Here is a 22,736-nt window from a genome sequence, read left to right as displayed (position 1 = left end):
AGTCTGAAACTCTCCACTCGCGTTTCCTTGGCTTCAGCAGTAAGGGCACGTCAGCATCTGGTTTTCTTCTCATACAAGTGGAATTCCAATAAATGGAGATACGGTCATAACTGAGTTTTTCAGCATTTTTCATTCTGAGAGCAAGTTCAGGCTCATGTCAAGTTTCTGAAAATAATCTAGTGAGAGGGAAAGTGAAGGGATCAAATTATACTGCTGTGAGGAACAAACGTTTCCATTTATTTCATCAAAACAAAAACTTTGGATTTTTACCATAGCTGAAAATAGGGATGTATATTTTATTGCTTAAAGATTGTTTCGTGTTTTTGTCAGCTAGTGTAATGAAAAATGAGTTTGAAGTTTGTAGTCAGATTTACTCCCACACCCTAGTGGATGAATATACCCCTGCAATATTTGGGATTCAAATACTGTGAGAAAATGTTTCTTTTTTTCATTCAACTATTTAAAAATGATTGCTCGATTTTTTTTCCCCTACCCAAATAGTTACTTTTACAATAAATAGTATTTGGGACCATATATAACCTACCGTGTACTTATCGTAGGTACCTACCTTTTCAGTGACCTAGATTTTTTTTTAAAGCTGTTTCAATTAAACTGTCGGCATGCCAAGTATAATGAGAAAAGTTAGCTATTTGTCATTAGACCTGTCCCAAGCACTAAGGGGCCCAAGGTGGCTGTGTCTTGATCGGCTTATTGTCCTCCTCCTCCTCCTCCTCCTCCTTCAGACCTAGGACTGTGGCTAGACTATCTCACCCCTCCCACTCCCCCACTTGATGCTGCTACTTCTGTTTTCAAAGGCAAGTTTGAAAATGGTTCTGGATTCAAAGGGAAGATGCTTTGAGACAGGCAAAATTTATGAAGAAAATGGCAATTAAGGGGCATAAGGTCATGGCTGAGGTTGAAAGAGGAGGTGAAAGCAGGCCCTTTGCCATTAATTCACTTGCCTCTTTTTAGTTGTTCTGTAACTCTCTCTCCACTTACCCCTGTGCAACTGGGATTGTTCCACTGAAGTCATTGAACACATGCTATCGTAAAACTTGTGCGAGGGAGGAAGGCTCTCAGTGCCGCTGAACTGAGAAATCAGAATTCTTGGTTGTCCCTGTGCAAGGGTGACGCTGCTGTGGACCAGCGCGGCCAGAGGAGTGCCAGGGTGCCTGTGTAAAGGAACAGACGCATCCTCAAATGCTCTGCTGTTGCCAGCTTCTGCCAGCATTGCTGCTTTCGGACGCGATTTGGGGTTTGATCAGATTGGCAGCATATGGCACCTAAAGTTGTGGTTCTCTGAATCAAAATGGGAGCTTTGGCTTCTGGCAAATGCAAATGCATGTGAAACATTTCACATGTTTCAGACCAAATGCAGAAACTCAAAATGTTAGTGATACATAAACCAGCTGTACACAGCAAAACAGAAATGAAGGCCCAGGTTATAGTTATGGAACATTTAGAATGCGATCGTTGTACGTGTAATTTATTCTGGGTGGATTTTGTTTAAACTGCAAGAAATGGAATATTAAGCATCTATCTTTAATAAGCAGTGTCAGATGACCTGCAGGTAAGCACAGAGCATATGAAACGTATCAGGTGTGAGGATTAACGTGGTTCGTAACGTCAGTTGGAAGGTGAGTGGTTCGCAAGGAGTGAATGTTTCTCTCATTAAATTAAATTGGCTCTTGCCAGTGGGAGCTAATATACTGTGAATTAATGTTTTATTTACTTATTTTAGAAAAGTACATATGGTGGTTGGTATAATGCTGTAGTGTATCTGCAGAACTATAGCAACACGCAAGTTTTAACTTTTATTCCATTGCTAATATTAACTATTATGCCTTTTAAGTAATTACTCATTTTCCAAGTGCTATTTGCGTGTAATTTTCCTGCTCAGATGAATTCCTTAAAGAACCAATCTGTTTTCATGAGCAGTTTAGTGTAGGGAAATCAGCTACTTCCTGTGCTTGAAATCTGAATCCTGTGAAATTGTTAAGCAGCGTTGTTAGTGGCTTAAAATTGGTTTCTACCTTAGAGAAAAAAATTAAGCCCTGAGTCTCAAGTTAAAGTAATCGGAACAAGCTTTTTTCAAATTATTGTAGTTCAGCATTAGGTGTGGCCCAAAGGTCAGTATCTTCTATATTGATGTAATTCTGCAGGTACATGGTACACTGCGCTAGATACGACCTGCAAGTTGTAAGAGAAATTACTAAGAATAAAACTGATCATGTCCACTTCTCCATTTCTATTATGTTTTGCTCCCCTGTCTGCAAAGTGGCATTGCCACATCATCTTAGTGTGCTAACTGATTATTTACAATCATTGTCCTCACAGTAAAAAAAGAGGTAACTTTGCCTGGAAGATCTACTGTTATTATCTTCCAAAATGAAAGCACTGAAATACTGAACAACTTTCAGTCAGACTAAGTTTTTCTACGTTTCAGATGATTAGTCACGTGCAGATATATGGAAACGTTACATGGATTTTGTTAGCAGACTGGTCAAGAATTGTCAAACGGTGTTAGGCTGAACTTGTGTTGTGAACTTGATTCAATCACAGCTTGTAACCAGCAACGTATGTGTGGTTGTATATACGCACACTGCTTAGTTTAGAATTAACTCAATTTAAAATTTACAGAATTAGAGATTATTCTTACAATGGTCATGTCATTTGCAGCAATCTTTTAAGATGAGAATATGCAATCAGGTGGAAGTCTAACCTCCAAGCAGAAAATCCTAGCTCAGACAGGCTGCCACTCATTCATCCTCTGTAACAAAGTGGTCAGGTATCACTGAGACGTCTCTTTAATGAAATCTTTTTGTTGTCTTTTACCTGTGTGAAGGACAAAACGCACCACTTTACTAACATTCTCACTTAATGATGATAATGTTTTTTTCTGTTTAAAAAAAATCCAGCAGCATAAAAGACTTAAAATATTCAAATGTTAGTAGTTTAGAATGATAAAGCTTTCTAAATCTGTAACATTTAGGTCTCTATTTAGATTCTTATGTCACACAAAAATGATGTTACATCAGTTCATTAATAAATTCATAGAGATGATGCAATTTATGCAATACCATCTTTAGCATTTGAAATACTTTTGGTTTTAAAAAAAAAAAACTATAATAAAACAGAAAATGTATTTCAAATTTATGCCGAGGTTTTCTGAATAGATTTGGAGGGGACTTCACTTGTTTTCCAGGGTATTCCCAGTGCATCCGTGAGCATATTCCTGATCTTGCTCTTCAGCAGAATTTGCAGATGGGAAGGCTGTGTGACATACTGGGTATGTTATGAGCTGTTGTCTGCCTTTATTTGTATTTACCCATAGTTGTGAATAAAAGAGATTGACTGATGGGGACTTTCTTGCTGTATTAATGTTAAATATAGAGAACATATAAGCTCAGAAGTAATTTATCTGCTATGCTATTTGCTCCTGTCCAAGTTACTCGTAAGAGGACCCTATTGATTCTTTCTGACTCTGTGATAAGGTAAAGCAGCCTTTGGTAAAGGTGCATGCTGAGCACCACAAACGATCCAAAGTGCTTAGTGTTCTACAAAATTAGGTAGCTAATTCTGCTAGTGTGCATTCAGGCTCATATGAGGAGAAAGATGTGCTAGAAAAGAGCAAGCCCTTATTTAAACTAATTTTTTTTTTATTTAGAAAATGAGGCAAGAGATATACATTAAAAAGTTTTTGCTAGAATGACAGTCCTCCTTTAAGCAAAGCGGTGAAGAATATTGTTTGTCAATGACCAACTTCATTGGCTCCCTAGAATGACATACTTTACATGATTCATATATATTTCAGTATCATTATTATTTTATAAATGCCATTTAGTAAGTTTGTAACAAAAATATATTAGATGTAGAAATTTACAGTTGCCTAAAATAATAATATAATTGCCTTTATATATTATCTAGGCACTAATGTTGTTTTTCCGTAGTACAGTTTTATTTTTTCAGGTTTTTTAAGGTAGTTTTTTTGTCTTTAAAATGATATTTTGAAACTTAAAGGGACAAAGTCAACACATTATACAGGCATTCTCTCTCACCTTAAAATCTGTGAACATGAAAATTGGTTCCACTGTAGAATATAAGATAGACCACAAGTAAGATACAAACTAGTCAATTATTAACTAAATTATTAACTACGTCAGATGCTTTACCTGTGCCTGACAGAAGAACATTGATGTTTACCATACTGGTTTTCTTTTTCTTTAGAAGGATTTCCTTGCTTGCTGCGACCTGCTAGTATTTAATCTGTCTCTGGAGCCCCACTGTGTCCAAAGCAGACTTTTATATCTGTTTGTAGGGTAGTGCTAGAGTAGTAAACTGTTTTGCAGCATTTTATTCACTGAATTCACTTGGGCTTGCCAGTTTTTAACAGTGCGTTCAGCATTACAGCCAACAGGGGTGAGTAGTCTTTTTGTACCCTGGTTGGTAAGTTTTCAGGCTGATTTTGAGAGTCTGAGTAAACGCCTAAATGTGATACTGAATATTGACTAAAGATCTAGTGAACTGCTCTTTTAACTGTTTTGGAGAGTTATATGGTAATGATCTGTGTTACATAAAAGGCTTCACCAGGGCTGAGGCATGAGGCTGGTTGTCAGATGCTGTAATGCTTTAGTTGAGATTCTGGCCTTACGTTGTTAATGTGGGTTGTTTGCCGGCAGCAGTACAGCAAAACAAAGTGAATGGGTAGGTTATCTCACTCCTTTGTAGTGTTGGATTCAGGATTTCCTTACTCCAGTGCTTGCTTTGCTTCTGATTCATTGTCCTTTAATAGCATTTGTCCCTGGCACTTTCAGGGCTCTTATTCCTGTGCCCAGTAAAGACAATGAAAGACTTCCTACCGATTTCAGTAGGAGTTGGATCAAAATCTACGAGTGCTTTTTGGCAGCATATTCTGTTGATGTTGCAAGGCCAATTAGTTCATTAGCTCATCTATTAACATTCTTATTTTAGAAGAGCATAGTGGTTTAAATTTTCCAAAATGGCATATATTAATGCCTTTTACTTTCTCACCTCTAAGTGTTTGTGTATACACTGTCTTTCAGCCCAAGTTGTTTCACATGCGAAAACACAGATTTTCACACTGTGGTATTTAACTAGCTAATCTGCACACTGACATGCTCAGCGATAGTTATTAATGGTATCCTACCGTGAGCTTTTATGTGGACAGGACAAGAATAGGAACAGGCCATGCAAAATCAAGGCAGAGTATGAAATTGCAATTTCATCAGCTTTCTGAACTTAATAGCTCAGTTTTATAATTTACTGAAGTTAATGGGATATATTTTTAAAGCAGTGTGCAATTCCCATTGATGTTAATGTGAGTCGCGCAGATAAATCCCCCTGCAACACTTTCAAAATTCTGCCCCCAGTATGTTCTGCAGATTGAATTCTGAAAACTAGCTATTTCTTTAGGTTGCTGACCTGTCTTCAGAGAAGTGCTGAAGCACAGAAAAAGCAGTTAAAACATGAAGATTTGGGAATTACAGATCTCACTTTTATTTCCCGTGTTCTAGAGAAACTGTTTGTTAGCAAACGATCAGAGATGATCGGATAGCTGTTCTGAGCAGCGCCTACCTTTCTCCCAATAATGAACACTATGCCCCTTTGTTTTAGATGCCAACGTGGACGTCATCTACATCTGCCCCCTTCATCTGAGTGAGGAGTTACTGCAGTATTACAATAAACTCCTGGGTCTACAGGCAGCTGTTAGATCTGGGAACCCTGAGGACATGGGTGACCTGCAGGACAGGTTCAAAATTCTCACCCCTGAAGCTATAAACAGCTTCCCTGTGAGTTTGTCTTCTAATTACTACAGCTTGAGGGATGCAGTAAAATTAAATTGGAAATTTTATAACTTGTAACGCTCTGGTACACATCAGTGAAATATTATTGCAAGTTTAAGAGCTTTACTGATTAGACTACTAGTTAGAGCATTGGAAATAAATATCCCAGTTTAGCTTTATAGACTTAGTTGAGATAGTCCTATATTGGCTGTCTGTAGACCACTGTCTATTCGTAGTATATGTTTGGGACTGTGAATTTGATAGATTTATGTCTCTAAGCAAATCATAGCAATAAACCATTCTTATTACTCAAACTTTATCTCTGGATGCCCAGCATCCGATCGTTCATGTGTTTGTAGTATTTCTTCCAATAAAATCCAATTTAGAGCTTCTTAAAGAGCAGAACTTGAAACTACTTAAGTTAGGTAATACAGAAATATTAGTTCTCAATCTGTCAAGTCAGTTTTAAATCCATGTGCTAGAACATAGTCTAAAATAAGACCTAAACTACTGTATACTGCATACAGTATTTCTGAAAATACTGCAGTGCAGCTACTCTAGAGTGAAGAATTATATATAGTAAATATTAAGTCCACAGTATCTTAGCTGAGATTTGACTTTTATGAAATTTTGTGATACATTTTCTCTCTAGTGTCTGTACTCAAAGTCCTACTCCTGTTTTCAATAGGATCTTAAGATCCCTGTTCTAGGTATTTTGTTAAACAAGTATTTGTACCATAATTTGTCCCATGTTTTGATTGAAATTAATGGCTTCAGAAGGTTAAAGAAAGCTTTTTATATTTAGTAGATGTGTTGCTTTTCAAATGTAGTTCTGAAGTAGCATGCTGTTCAGCAAAGAGCTTAAGTAGATGTGTGAATTCATTTCTATTCTTGAAAACACGTATGTGTGAAAAGTGTTTAGCTGTTATGCTGTATAGGAAGGGACTACTGAGTCAGAGCTGTGTCTGCTAGTTCTGCCATAGTTAAGACTGAGTTTTGCAGATGTGGATGTATTTTTCTCTAAAGTTAGATAAAATCATCAAAATGATACTATTTGTGCTTTTAGGAGCTGACTTTAGTTTAGGCCTTTGTAATCTGTACATTAGAAACTTACTGGCATTGTAAATGCCTGTGCTGAGCCATAATTTGGCCCTTCATCTTGTAAAGTAAAATTACATGGATGATAAATCCTTGCTAAGCACAAGGGATATGTTTTATTCTTTTTCAGTTGAACTTTGACAGTTGTAGCTTTTTTCCCCTGGATACTGGGTCATTTTATCCAGTACTAACTACCAAATGTTGGAAGCTTTAAGTAAAGCCTTCTAAGTAAAATATTCAAAAAATATCATCTAAAAATCTTCATTTTATGGACTGAAAGAGGTGCTGATCAACACAGACATGCTGACCAGGAATAGAAGATGCATTCACCAATTGATTTGTGGTCACAGTGGTTTGGCTGAGGTAGTTAATATAAAAGCAGACCGTTTTCAGACATTCCAATTTCTGTTGAAACGTTCTGGACAAAGCTTGTTTTACAGGTGAAGAGGAAACAAGCCTGCGAAGTCCGATTGTGACAATTATGCAGCTGTGATTTATTGGGAAATGTTTGCATACTCAGGTGTAGGTAGCTCACCTATTTACAAGGGCTACATGGTGCTCTTACGGATATGGTCATGCTCCTCACCCAGTTACAGCATGCTGAGAGGTGTTTTACTGCTGAATGCCGTTGATAAGAATGGGCAATCACAGGTTTTACGTGATACCAGGTTGAGGTATAACCTTGGCTGTTCTGCTTGGTAACTCTGTTAATATGTGAAATCCTCAAGCTGCCTTGTCTTCACCAGACATGTTCTTTACCATGTAGTAGCTAATGTGTCCTATATATAGGATATATTTTTGTGTGAGGAAGAATCTGTACTCCTAACTGATGCAAGTCACCCATTGGCTTCAGGGTCCATGAATTTAGCTGTCATTTCACCTGTGTAATGATTAGAGCTTTACAGGTTCTTCTTGGAAGGCTCCTGTGAGCAATTCCGCAGGTACAAATCAGCCTTAACCAATTTCCTAGCTGTTTTGGTGGAATTGGATGGGCAGAAAGGAACACAGACACAGGCAGCACTGTGCTAATCCTTGGTATCTGCAGAGGGGAGGCAGAGAGGAGCTGGGAGAAAGGGGTGTCCATATACCTTTGTCCTTAGGTGGTCACTAGCTATTACAATGATCTCTCGCCACTCAGCACAGCCAGGCGCAAGGTGAATCGGGGTTAAGCTGTGCTAAATCGCAGCCAGCAGCAAGTCAAATTGTGTAGCAGTAGCTTTGCCCATCATGGTGAAGCTGATGGCAAGTTCAGCTTTTCTGATCTCAGGAATATTTTTTTAAAAATCAACAGGTTCGAGAACCGAGAACTAGCCTTTTGGCTACTAATCATTATTCCATTCAGCGTCATGCTGGAATTCTGAGGATTCCTCAATTCTGCTTTTATCTTCTTTTGCATTGCACTACCATGTGTCATGGCAGCCGTAGCACACTCAAAGCAGGAATGAACTAGATTTTACAGCCTGTTTCCTGCACTCCTTAATTAACTGTAAAATCCATTATTGAGAGACACAAAGCAAATCTCTTCCCTACATCACCGCTTGTGGCCCCAGGGACCGAGTGACCGGGGCTGGGAATTGATCCTGTTCTCCACATGGCCGAACTCTGCCGTGAGACCAGCAGCATGGCCTATCTCCCTGCTTATAGACCAGTGCTCAAGAGGGGAAAAAACAACTGAATCGGAGCATTAAGAGTGCCTGTTTTAAAACTGAAAGAACAAAAAAAGACTCCAGCATGCTTTTGTTGCTCGCTCTTCTCCTACAGCTCCTGTTACTCCCTTTTTCCTGCTAGAAGTTTGAAGAGTATCTCATTTCTCTGACATGCAGCTCAGCTCTCCCTGCAGTATGTCTGACTCCTTCACAGAGAGACTTGAGCGCTTTGGGGAACTATTTGTTTGGCATGAGAAGTCACTGAGGAAGGGACGAGAGAGATTCCTTTTGTCCACTTGTAGGGGCTCCCCCGTCTCCGTTTCACCAGCATCCCCGTCCATGAAGCAGAATAAGGATTTGTGCTGCAGTCTCTGGAGAGGAGCACTCAAGACTTTGAAGGAAAATATTCTGGGATTCCCAGTCCTGGAAATCACTAACAAATCCAGCATGTAAGCTGTCTTGAAAAGGAATGCTGTCCTGAACGGGGTCTAAATTAGATGAAATCTCAATGGAAAGAAGACTTCCTTCTCGTTATGATTTGTTTATGGCCATCTTTTGCAATGGATGTCTGTTGTAATATTTATCCATAATATCCATCCCTATCTGTCCCAGTGCACCCGTATACCTTCAGAAAAAGATAACTGGGTTATCTGCAAGTATTGCATAGTATGTGTTATAGCACATATTTCTGAATTTGGCCTGCCATGACTGATGTTCTTAGTTTAAATTTACAGTTTATGGCATCTCTGAGCAGCTTGTCCAGCAACAGATATTTTCTTTTTTAGAAGAAATGAAAAAAATACTTGCAAAAAGTTGAAACACTTGTGCTTTAAACAACAAAAAGCTGCTATTCCCTCCTTGAGTATTCTGCAGTTGAGTTTACAGTAGCAGTCAGAACTAGTGTATAATGGAAATGTATATCCCCAGTAATTTAATGTGATCAGTGAAAGGTTTTGTAAATCAAAGTGTTTTATTCTCAGGGAATCACTTAAAATACTGCTGAACTGTATGGTGAAATACGTTCTCTGCTATAGGGGTTTTTCTTCATTTTTTGTATTGATTTTTAGGCGCTTTAGAGTTAAACCATGCCAGAAGTGTTGCTGAGATGAATCACTATTATCCAAAGGCCACCAGCTTCTTTGCCGACTGACAGAAGGATAATTCCGCATGGATCAAATAAATACAGATGTGTAGTAATTAGTTCTATTCCCAGTGAGCCCATTTCCAGCACACTAAAGATGTGCACGATTATGGAGCCTCACCCCAACAGCTTTTATCAATTTAAACTGCTAAGCTACAGGATAGGTCATAACCCAGCCTGCTATTAATAATGTATTTATTGTGTGCAACATTATAAATTAGGTTTATGGAATAGAAAAGAACACCTTTTAACAAGAATGATGTTATCCTTATACAGAGCCATCACATGTGCCTAGCCACACAGCTGAAGTACAGTCCCAAGACAATCAAAAGAATAAAAATTCTTATCCAGAGCAGAGATGCCTACATTATTGGAGGGGTACCCCACAAAGATGACTTAGAAGTGGCTGACATGTTAAACGTCCCTATATTAGGCTCAGTGCCAGAAGTGGCTCGTCTCTATAGTACCAAGTCTGGAAGTAAACGAATCTTTGCCAGCGCTTGTGTGCCGACCCCTCCTGGAGAATCGGACATCTACAGCAATGAGCAGGTAAGCAGGAGGTGGTCTGCCATGTGGCAACAAGCAGAAGTTTGTTTTCACCAGGTAGGATGAAGACTTTGCTCTGTTACCTGTAAAATTGTAATAACTGAGTTGATTAGACGCTAACTCATTTTGCTTAAATCATGTATCAGATTTTCTTCCTCCCCCCCTTTTTTCTTCCCCCCCTTTTTTCTTCCCCCCCTTTTTTCTTCCCCCCCCCTTTTTTCTCCCCCCCCCCCTTTTCCCCCCCCCCCCTTTTCCCTTTTGTATCTCACCAATTAAAAGTAATCTGCATCCCAGTCAGGAAGAAATACAATTGTTCTGGTATTCCTCAGATTCTTTCTTGAGGATACATAGGGACTTTTGGTCTGGTTACCTCAAACAGCTTGGATTGCTGAGCCATGGATAAAGTCATGGCCTCAGTGAAATTAATAGGAGTTTTACCAGTGACTGAAAATACAACAGGGATTTCTGGGAAATGAAGTGTTTGATGAAAGGAAAATTTCATCCATTTAGGAAATCAGCTTGTTCAAATTCAGATTCACTGAGCATATCTGCAACAGAAATTTTACCTTGTGTCTGGCTTTTCATTGCTAAATTCACCTATGTTGTTAGCACAACCAGTAAGAAAAGAACAAAAATGTTACTAAACTCAAACTATTAAAAGCAATAACAAGGCACAAGAGTTTTCTACGGTGTGTTCATTTCACATATATATTTATTTTGCATACGGAGGCTCAATGTTTCATTCTATAAGCTAATTCTGCAATTTCCAATGATATATCTACGTATGGTCTGTTGAGTGGATTTCTTTTTAAGTATTTTTTTTATAGCAGTGCTACAACTTATGCAGGAAAATAATCAGGGCTATTATTTGTAAGCCTTCCTACTGCTTAGAGAGAGTTTTTTCATATTGCTTTGCCTTCTATTAATCACCTTTAGCACTGAAAATAATCTCAGATACACAAACGTATTGCAACTTCCATAGTAGGAATAAACAAATATATGATCAATGATCTGAAAAACAACAAGTGTTTGATTTGCTGGTAAATAATTTATATGAATCTAATACTTTTGATTCATACTGCAGTGTTACGAAAGTTCTACTTCTGTTGTTTGCTCGTATGAAATACTGGCGTTATTGGTTAAATAATCAAAGAAAGGTGACGCTATATTAAAGTACAATTCAGTTTTCACTTAAAGATAGCACATAATTCTTTTGACAGTACAGTCCTTACAATATTAGTGATTCTTTTCATTACTGTAGGGGAGTCATCAAGACAAACACATTTATGGGATTCTCGAAAGCCCCAAATAGTAGCATCAGGAACAAACACAAATTCTATTTGAGGTCAAAGTCCAAAAAATAAACACGGAGTCCTAAAGATTGCTATGTAAAGGCAACAAGATCTGATAATACTTTCACTGGGTTCAGTGGCATTCACAGTTTCTGAGGCTAATTACATCCTACACCAGCTGTGCAAAAGGCAGTTTAAACTCATGTAAATCTGTGTACATATACAGATAAGTAATTAGCAGCATTTTTATAAAGCCTGCCTGGTAGCTCCTTCATAAATTTATAGCCGTATAATGTACTCTCCAGTAGGAGAATTTCACAGATGTTTTGCTAGTGTTAGAATCTGGCACAACTGTTTCTCAGATTTTGCAGATAGTCTAGTCCATCCCATGTTATTCCCTGTCAAAAGCATTTATTGAGCTGTACTGATTATCCAAAACCTAAGATCCTGATCTAGCAAGGAAGCCTGAAGAGGCGAGTTCCTCTTTGCAGGGCACAGCTCCATTGCCTATTTAAGGTGCTCTGTTGCTGTCTGGTCCTCTGCCCAGGTGGATTCAAGCGCAGGATGTTGGCAATAGGTTCCTCAACCAAAAATGTTCAGGGTTCTTTTCGTTTGAGATCCAAGACAACTGTGGCAACACAAGTGTCTCTAAGAAACGGAAACCATAGTTATAAATTTTAAGTCCAAATATTAGAGAACTGTAAGTCTAAATGTAGGAACAGTTTGATATCGTCATAGTGCAAAGTGTCTTTGTGTCATTGCTTGGTCCATAGATGATTAATATCCTCAGTCAGCTGATCATTGACAACATGGAAGTGCAGCGTTGGTTGTTCAAAGTGAACGATGAATCTGGAGGAAATGGCACTGCCTACTGTGACGTTACCTTGCATTTGAAGTGCTACCGCTGGCTTCAGAAGGAACGGCAGAGATACAGCCCTGAGATATGGAGTAGTAAGTGGGCACATGTAAGTAAGGAGCAGGGTGTCTTGTTTGTTGTCACAACTCCTTAAGATTCTCCTGGAGTGGTTCCTCACGGTAAATCTTTTCCCTGAGCTTTCATTTTAAGACGTTGGTAAGAGTTGATATTACAGAATCCAGGTTGGCTTGTACAAAAGTAATAGATTACAGTAATTCAAATTAAAAAAGGCAATTAAATATTGCAAAATATAAACGAATGTCTGACATCCAACTGTGGAATAAGTTGGATGTCATACCATTTAATTCATATGCAATAACACAAAAATCTTTCTTAGTATTTTTTATCCAAAGGGGGGGCATGTATAGATAAAGTATATGGGTGGTAGAGCCTTGCAGAAACTTGGCGTTATTGGAATAACTGTTGGACTAATATAGTTGAACGATACTAATCGTTTTGAGGCCAGATACAAACTGATTTTAATGTGGCTTCCTAAGGATTATTGTTTCTGTACATTTGTCCCTGCTAATAACTTCTACACCTGTTGGCTATTTTCAGCTATATAAGAGAGAACACTTGAGGTCTCCTACAAGTTTCATTACGGTGGGTGTATGGTAAAGAGAGAGACCCTATAAATACCGAACTGAGGGAAAAAGGAACTCATGCACTAGGTTATTCCTAGGAATCCACAGGACAGGAAGAGATTGTAACACACGATACATCTCAACTACAGAAAAAGCTTCAACTGGAGCTTTGAATAAGCGGAACACAAATCCAACTAACTTCGTTAGTTCTGGTATTGAGCAAACTATTTGTATTTCAAATATTCTTTGGTATTCAAATGATATTTAAATGTGTTAATTTCAATAAGCATTTGATATTTCTGTATATAGTGCCAAATTCATTCGTAGTGTAACTGTTTTAAAGCCAGAAGGAATGTATCCAGAAAGAATTGTTAAATTTACATGAATGAGTCATTATAGCACTTTTTATTTTTTTAATTCAATCAAAAATGTTTAAAGTTTTTATGTTTGATTGAATTGTATATTAAAATTTCAAATTGTGCTGATTATATTGCTTTTGACAACTACAAAATAATGCCACATTATAACACAGAACTTAGCATACAAACCCAAAGGGCTAATTTCTCCTAAAGCCTACTAAGGAGCCTTCACTCTGTGCAAGCCTGAGCAATATGAAGTAGAGCATTGGAGAGCATTATCTGGCCACGCAGTAGTCTGGGTACACATAAAGCTAGCAGGATATACCCAGATCCTGCTCCCTCCATAGGGAAGGCATGGAGTGGGGGCAGAAGACAAGATAAAACAGTTTCCACCAAGTCCAGGTCTTTGCTGGTATAAATTCCCTGTATAAGTGGTATTACCTCTTCGTAGTTTTAGTGTTCCTATTTCTCCGCCTTTTTAATTCTCCAATGGCTAAGTGACTTTGAATAAAGGGTATAGTGGTAACTGGCTTTCTCTGGTTTTGCTTTTATACTGCATTTAAGTGGAGCTTTGATGCAGCTAGGAATCAACTCTTTAGAAGCCCTTAAACGTGAACATTTGTTGGAAGTTGGAAAATATATATGGAATGATATATTTGATCTAATTTCTTACAGTCAGCAGGAAAGCTTCCATAAATCCAGACCAGCATTCCAGGTAGCCTAGCCAGAAGAGCAAAACTTGCTGCCATTTTGAACATCTTGTTTGAATATGAGCGTTCAAATTTTTCTGCCTTCTCAGTTGAGCCCTCTTGTAAAGTGGAGACCTTTTTTATATATAATGAATTGCAGTCTCCACTGAGTATTACCATTGAGAGCAGAGGATTAAAATCATCCTTTGTTACAGAATACCATTGTAATGATAGGCATTTAAACATCAAAGCATTAGTTTATGAGCACAGGCATGCTTTAATGTCCTATTACAGTATGTAGACCTGTTTCTGTCGATAATGAAGATGTTGTGTCATTGGTATAGGCTGCCACATACAAAATGTATGCTGGCAGGTTATTAAAAAATTCAGCTTATTGATGAAAGACTATCCTGCAGGCTAAGAGTACAGTGAAAAGACTCTGCATTCTGGTAGAATTATTAGAAATGAGAATATGACTGTAAGCACTAAATTATGTTAATACTTACAAATAGCATAATTTGCATAGCAGTTTAAGACATGATACCCAGATTTTTCTCATTGGTATGTAGTAGGCAACAGATTAAAAATAATATAGTTTATGAGTCTGAATTGTGTAAGAATCTATTCTATCTAAAAATGAGATTTTAGATTCCTCATTTCAAATATAACATTGGGCAAACAAAAATGCAGGACAAGATTATCAGTGTATTTTGCCTTGTTAACTTAATGTAGCATCTGAGGTATCTGAACAATTGTCTTGCAGCTCCATAAAGGGCCGAATTCACAAACTTCGCAGAATGGCTCTGTAAGGCCTTCATCCTAGCGTGCACTGCTATGTCTGCCGGCATACAAAAAGCTTCATCCTGAGGCCTGATTCTAATCAAGGAGAACTGCTTTTTCCACAAGTGCCCATCTGGCTGTAGTGAGGCTATTTGTGGAGAGCAGCATTCTCTAATGTGAAAATATACAAGAATGTGGCCCCTGTTTGTTATATGCAGAAAAGATCAGTAAGTCCTGAAACACCTTAGCAGTTTAATTGTACTCTGCAATGTGATTGACTGTTGGAGGAAGCAAGTAACTTCACAGATTTTACCTGCTTAACATATGCATGTAAAGCATATGTGCTGTGTGAAACGCTCTTATGCTTTTATAACATGATTTTCCAACCTATTTTCTGTATCTGTTCAAGCTTCAATTAGCCTGTGCATAGCAGAAAAAGTGATTCTGCTTACTACAGTAAGTGAATGAACAGTAAAGAATGTATTTAGGATGATTGCATTAGGGTCTGTTTAGAATATCTAGAGAAAGATGATACTTATTAATATGTGGTATTCCAAAGTATGCTAAGGAGCTGGGCATCTCCCTCTTGCTGCAAGTCAGTACTTCCTTTTTTCAAGTTTTGAAAAATCTCACCTATGTTTATATGGATCTAAGCTGTGAGACTGGGTGAATTCATGAAAGAAAAAACTGTCAGTGGTTATTAAATTCACTGACACTCTCTCTGGCTTAGGGAGTTTCTGAGCTGCAAACTGTTGGTAGCTGGGAGAGTATCTGGGGAATGGATACACTTGCTTTGTTTTCGTACCCTTTCCTGGCCATCCATTTGTGGCCACTGTCACAGACGGGATGCTGGACTAATCAGGCCTACTGCAGCCATGCTTCCATTAAGCAAGAAGAAAGATGCCCAGATGCCTACTCAGAATTCAAGCTGAAGACTGGTGAAAGCAGTCTACAAAGTATGTTATTTGATCTGTTTTATTTATTTTGGAATAGACCGCAGGCTGTCAGAGTCTGAGATGCCTCTTGGTCTCTGACTCAGACTCAGCCAGGATCCTTAGATGAAGTCCAGCAGGATTCCTTCTGCAGGTTCCACTTCTATTCAGCGCCTGCAGTCCTCTTCCCGTTCAGCAGAAGGATAGTGTCACCACCCTATTAGTGTTGCCTTTTTTGGTTCTTTTAACAGTCCTCTTTCACATAAAATAATACAGGAGCGTATAGACATCCCACCATCTTGTATAACTATACATATCTAAATAGTACCTAAATCACTAGGTTTTATCAATAGTCAGGTTAATTTAAGAATTAAGTCTTATTACACTGCAACTGTTTGTTAACCATGAGGATCAGCAATATGATGCAAGTTTACATAGCAGCAATCCTAAAGGTAAGGAAGATCAGACAGGAGACAGAGAGAGGGATAGGTGCATGGATAAAGAGGAAAAGAACTGAAAAAACTATAATGGAACCAGACAGGAAAAAAAAAGCAAAAGTGTTCTTCTGATTAAGCCATTACAATTGGCCATAGCAAGACAGCTGTTTAAAAAAAAAAAAAAAAAAAAAGCTCTCCGTCGGATACGATACCTGTTGTAGAAGAAAAACTATTTAATGTGCATGGCTAACCTCCTGTTTTAAAAGCTACAGTGTTTGAATCTTGCCATCTCCAGTTGTGTCTCAATATTGTGTCACAGTTTTCATATAGACCATATCCTGGTTAATTCATTAAAATGAGTAACAGGAACTCAAAATCTTTTCAAGAGGCGGTAACAAGCAGAAAGCCCAAATTTCAGTCTGTGTTGAACAAAGCAATATTCAAATTCTGTTGTAGGATTTTCAGTTGATTGCTATTGAAAAATTACAGTTTGAAAGACCAAGCTAAAATGATGACTGTTTCTTAAAATTGAAATGGTATTGGTAAGCTTTCGTAAGTCCTGTAATAAGTAATTAGATAAACTTAGTGATTATCTGAAAATTAGGAATAGTGATGAGGAGATTTTTAACTAGTTTCATGAGCTTCATTCTCTATAAGAAGACTGAAGCTTATGTAGCAATCTTGTTTCTTTGCTGAAGTAACAGAGAAAAAGAGCATATGTTTACAAACAAGTCAAAATAAAAGCCAGCCATCCTACTGTCAAAAGACTTAATTTCGGAAACATGGCATTGCCAGCACACTGTCATTTCAGGCTGTCTTTGAACACAGTATAGACTCCCAACACTGATTTATTTTTTCCTTTCTGATGCCCATTTTCACCCCTTTGTTGATCACCTTTTGTAACATCATCAACTTTGTTCTAAAGCAGTGCTACAAATATTGCTGAAACTGCAGAATAAAGTGCAGGCAATTGAGTTGGTCTTGGTGTAACACCGAAGGGTCTATGAGAGGGTTCTTAAGCAAGTGGCTTTTGCTGCTGCTGCTGCTGTTATTGTGCACATGCAATTGCAGGTGTGATAATTTTTTCAGCCTGAAGAGGGCCAGAAACTCTGACAGTTCTACAAAAGATCCATTTACATCATTTTGACAGGCTTTTAAAATTTCTTCTAATTTGATGTGGTGTTTAATAGGAAAAGAGAAAGAACCCAAAGGCTTAAGGGAGAGCCTGATTGCCCACAAAACAAAAAAGCCGAAAGTTATTTCCAAGAATGGGCAATGCTCTGTCAAGAAAATGTCCTAAATAGTTCTCATATCCACTGTATCTGTGAACAATCTGTAGCGCTCTTATTTCAGTCTATTATTACATTCGTGTAGCTGCCACAGTGATGTTTCAGGTAATTTCCAAATCCTAACTAAAATAAAGCATGATAATTGTATCCCTCGGTTAAATTAAAACCATGATATCCATTCTGAAGACTTACAATAATCAGATATGCAAGCTGTTGGTTTGTATGTCCTATTGATTTAATATGCTTCTAATCAGTACATAAAGCTATAGGCCTGCAGTGTTAATTTTTCATATGCTTACAAAGTACCCTTTGATTTTCTGTCACGCGTTAATTACAGCGTTTTGCCATTAAATAGGAAGCTTTGTGTAAACTAATTACTAGGTAATCATTGTCTACCGCAAGCGTGCTGTTTGTACCTTTTATTTTATTCTAAAAATGCACAGATCTCGCAGTCTGGAACCACTATACCTTCCAGCCATTAGCTCTCACTAATTCATAGCATTATTGTGTTAAGATTGTAGGAGTTGTAATTGTTGTGGTATCAGTGCTGTTAATTACCGGAGTAAACAGTTGAAATGGTGCCAAGGTCTATTGTACAAGGCAGAGGAAAGGAGGTTTAAATGTTACTTCCACCATCTGGGGACTGGAGTAGAGGCAAATGCTAGAAAACAGCAGTGAGGCAATATCAGAACTTCAGCTCCAGGGTTTTAGGCCATATGGATCCAGAATATTTTGAATCAATTGAATTTAACTGCCAGTTTTTAGCAATAACAGTGTGGAAGGAGAGGATAAAGCAAGAGCACTAAAGAAATCTGAAATCCGTTAATGTTATCGCATGCAATAAAATGCCTGCTTGGATTATTTTAAAAATGTTTATTTTGCTAAAATCCAAAAAGTATCACATAGGCAAGTGTAAGAATAAAAGAAGTTTAACTGTGTGTTGTTTGTGAAACATGCTGTGGGTTTTGTCTGACTACTCCTTAGCGTCACAGCTCAGCAATTCACACAGAATCCCTGGAAAGGGACTGTGGATTATCGATACTGTGTCTTTTTTCTATTTTAAATCGTACTTTTGGAATTCATTAAAATCCTTTCCCTAGGGAAATGAGCCAGAAAGGAGGGCAAAAGAAAGTAAGCCAAATTTATAGAGTTTAAAATCTAGAAAAATAAGCTAATTAGGAAAATCTTACTAATCTGAGGGCATCTGAATTGATTGTGCATTTGCAGAGATCTAATTAAAACATATACAAGAGGCACTTGAATATTAGTTAGTTCATTTTCTATGAGATGAGTTTATCATCCCAAAGTCCTGATCTTGCAAGTATTGCATTGAAATAAGTGTATGATTTTTTTTTTAAAAAAGAGCTTTTAGAAGAATATGCCTATTGTGTAATGTTTTCCTTGCTCTGAGGGTAGACAGGGGGAACCCTGAAAAATGAAGGGCGCTATCTCACAAAATACATGCTTTTATGCTCAAAATAGCAATCCACATGGAGTGTTTTGGGAGTAGGAAAGCAAATTATTGAATAAAATCATCAAAATCTCAAGTTAAAATGCTGTGTGTAAACATGCAGAAATATTTGACAAGCTCATGCAGCTTTTAAGATCTTATTTTGTCTGATTTTTGGTAGCACAGGATATAGTGATTTTATATTTATTTCCCTGCATACGTCGTTTTCCGAAATGAAAACTACAGAAAAGGATCTCAGCACCATATTGCTGTTGCCTGTTTAGTAGTGTTCAGAGGAAATAGAAAGGATCTCTCTTTCTAAACAATCCTGGTTTATTTATTTTTTATTGGTCTGTTAGCAGATGTTGAAGTGGTTCAGGGCACAATGTAAACATGTGCTTTTCAATAGAGGTATGGTAAGCGGCAAAGTATACAATGAAACTGAAGCAATTGGGAGGGGTTTTTGGATGAGCTTTGGTTTTCTGCTTTTTTGTGTGTGTGCATGTAGTTGAATTTAGAATTAGGAGGAGTGCTTGATCCTTATATATTGAAATCCTCAGCGCGCGGAGTGACAGCATGAGCCAGAAGAGAAAGCCATGGCCCCATGTGGTGTGAAAAAAGGAACAGCAGTTTAAGTGCTGGAAAGTTGAAAGAGAACTAACCTCCTTGTTCTTGTAGTCAAGAAAAGTGGCTGTTTTGTGCTTTTGTACTGAAGCATAGCATATGTGCCTCAGTTTGACAAAAAGCCTCTCGAGTCAAAGCAAGCCTCGTCCTGTGCGCTGATCCAAAGCGAGGGCCGCGGTAATGAGGGCCGGGCTCTCGGGAAGCGGCGAGGAGATAATACTACATAAGTGGCGAATTCTGTGCACTGTCTTCGCCGTTCTACTTAATGCAAGTCGCAGCCACGGTGAATCGCTCGCCGTACAGCTGAAATGGGCCATTAGCTATCGGGGAAAATTGTCTTTGCTCCTTTCAGCAGATGGAGCAAATATTTTACAAAGCAATTTTACATACAAAAAACATTTGTGTTACTTGGTAATGATGGCTGTTTTACATGATGTTACCTTCTATCAGGACATACTTTTCCAGCTCATGGAAGGCAAAATTGGCACTTTTTAATTTTAAAATTTTCAGTTAACCATTAAATGCTTGGTCTTTGAATCAGTTTTCAAACTTTAAGTAGGTAGGAAGCCGGTGTATCACTTCCAAAAACGTTGCTGTTTTTTTAAACCTTTCAGATCGTTTTATTCAAGGGATGGATTGTGGTTCTAGTTAGCATGTACCTGTCTGAATTAAAAAAAAAAGTCAACTGTTTAATTTACAAAGTAGGAAATAATGAAAATTATGCAGGCTTTCCCGACAGTGCCATGTTAGCTGGTGCTGCTGGGGCAGAAGAGCAAGGAGGGCTGGACCAATTCACATCCAGGCAGCTGGTATAAGTTGTCATAGCTCCACTGATCACAGTATAAGGGACATACTGCGTAACTGGTATAAATTGCCATAGCTTCATTGACTGCAACAGCGATACAGCAGTTTGTATTGCTGGGGATCTGTCTGCTGATTTTGTTCTTCTCTGGCCCAGTCAGCTTTACTTATTTGAAGTTACTTTCTTCACTCTATTTGCTTGCAAGGTCTAAATAATTTCCTTTCCATCCGATTTTTTTTTTTTTTTTTAGCTAAAAAGCCCTGGGTCTTACTCATGCATTCTGCTCTGCAGCCTCTTTCTGTCCCCAGGTCTTTCTTCGGATTTCTAAGTCTATTTCTTCTTTCTGTTTATATACTTATCTCTTCAACAGGCTTTTCTGTGCGCTCATCTTTCTCAAGTGCATCTCCCAGTTCCTTCAACCTACTCCACGTTCAGTCCTATTTTTTTGTTGCAGCTGCCTTTGGAAATTCAGCTTGCAGAAGGGTGGGAAATTATTTCATATTTAAGGAGGGAAAGGTATATATTTTTCATGTTTATTCATCATTGTTACAAAAAAGTGATAAACAGATTTGGATGGATTTACAGATTTCTGCATCATGGAAACAATAATATTTGGCCTGCTCCCTTTTTATTGGTGCTAAGAAAGATCAGCTGAAAGTTGTGAACAAATGTTCCCTGTTTACATTGAGCCTGTGATTCTGAATTGTTCTGGGCCACATCAAGAGACAAAACAGGGGTAAGCTCTGCTGGAGATACCGTCCAATTTGGATGAAATTAGCCTACAGAGCAGTCATCCTTTTAAAGGGTTTGATTTTATGAGTGAATGTTGGATCTGGGCTTGAATTCACTTACTAAAACTCCCCATAATCAAGATTATCGCCTCTTAGAGCTTACAGTGGCAAAAAAACTTCAACTAGAGTTCCAGGTGCTGATCCTTAAAAAGTAGTTGCCTGACTCCCTTCTGTGAATACCTTGATTATCTAGCTGTTACCTGTTAAAAGCACGTTTGATCTCACAAGGAAAATTTCCCATTTTCTTGAACTTGTTATTTTTCTTAAAGCCACTGTCATCTTTCTGCAAGGTAATAGTTTTTTTGTGCATGCTTCCTTCATAGCCAGCTAGAACTGAAGGCACTTTGAAGTGTGAGATGCTCCTGAGCTTGGGTACTTGCACCCACGTTTCCTTTAGAGATATTCTGAGTTTGTCCTGAATTCAAGTCCCCTTCACCTGCTGTTTGACGTTATTTGAGGAAGCAACACTGGGCTGTGTGAGGAGGAAGTAGCACAACAGTCTTGCCTGTCTAATGCCCGTCATCTGGACAGAGAGCAGTGGCATATATGATGGCACCGCAAGTGCTGAGGAGCTGAACAGGCCCAGGCACTCTGTATCTGACCAGCAGCCTCACGGGCCAGGTGTGTGCGCCCTTCAGTCCACTTTAAGATCTGGAAGTCCTGCTTTGTTTTGCACCTAGACTACAGATCTTGCTTTCATAGCAGTGTGTGATGCTGGAAACAACTCTAGCTAAGAGGAGATACCACTGTCCCCAGCACTGCTCTGAGCTGGACCATGGGCCATGTTCCATTTGGGATGCTCTAGGATATCACAGCAGGTTACAACTGAAATTCATTGGTGTCAGCCCTCAAAATTGCTCTCTCATGATCGTGTGCTGCATGGTCCTGAACGGGTGCCCTGCTGGGGCGGTGGCATAGTGGGGACGTGGTCCTGCTGCCCTGCACAAGCTGTGGACTGCACGGTAGAGCCATGCAGCCTGTGGAGCGTGGTTCTTGAAACACCGAGTTTGACAGCTTGCAGAAATATCAGTCATCTCAGTGCCTGGTGATTACAAGGAGAATAGGGTCCAATCACTTTCTTTATTTGCAGGGAAATAACATTTATTCCAAAGGGGGAAAAAAATATGGAATTGGCATGGCTGCCCTCATGTCCCTCAGAACTGTTGCAATGGAAAATAGTGGCCCAGTTCACATGCCTGTAACTTAATTTTTAATTATACGGGCTTGGTCACACAGCACTCTCAAATGCCTCCGCACATCCAGCTGGGATTATTGGTTTTTTCCCCCGTAATTTATCAAAAGCTTTCAGGCAGCCATTGCACACCTCAGCTTTTGTTTGTTTGTTTTTCTATTTCTGTTTAAATTGCACAATACCCAAAGTCATTAGATCTCGGGAACGAGGCTCCGTGTGACAGAGGTATTGCTGAATGCACTGAGAAGTGCAGACTGATTTTGTAGGTCAGCATCTCCATGCTATTCATCATGGCTCAGATCCTCTCTCCAAAGCTGCATTTATTTTCATTATACAGCTAACTACCTGGTCTTGTGACTTCTTG

General features: G+C 38.6%; 1 protein-coding gene across 5 annotated transcripts in view; it reads left to right on the top strand.

The window, feature by feature from the left end:
• IQCH (IQ motif containing H) overlaps positions 1–22,736 on the top strand; it is a 95,482-nt gene that overhangs the window by 42,644 nt on the left and 30,102 nt on the right. For all 5 annotated transcript variants that reach the window (XM_068958999.1, XM_068959000.1, XM_068958998.1 and 2 more), the window contains 4 exons: positions 3,206–3,289; positions 5,635–5,810; positions 9,966–10,238; positions 12,301–12,492. In XM_068958999.1, the coding sequence (XP_068815100.1) occupies positions 3,206–3,289; positions 5,635–5,810; positions 9,966–10,238; positions 12,301–12,492 (725 nt within the window). The remainder of the gene's footprint in view (positions 1–3,205; positions 3,290–5,634; positions 5,811–9,965; positions 10,239–12,300; positions 12,493–22,736) is intronic.

The sequence above is a fragment of the Struthio camelus genome, chromosome 12, assembly GCF_040807025.1.
Source record: "Struthio camelus isolate bStrCam1 chromosome 12, bStrCam1.hap1, whole genome shotgun sequence".
NCBI classification, from domain to species: domain Eukaryota; kingdom Metazoa; phylum Chordata; class Aves; order Struthioniformes; family Struthionidae; genus Struthio; species Struthio camelus.
The sequence above is the reverse complement of the archived record's forward strand: the minus strand, read 5'-3'. Positions and strand labels throughout refer to the sequence as shown.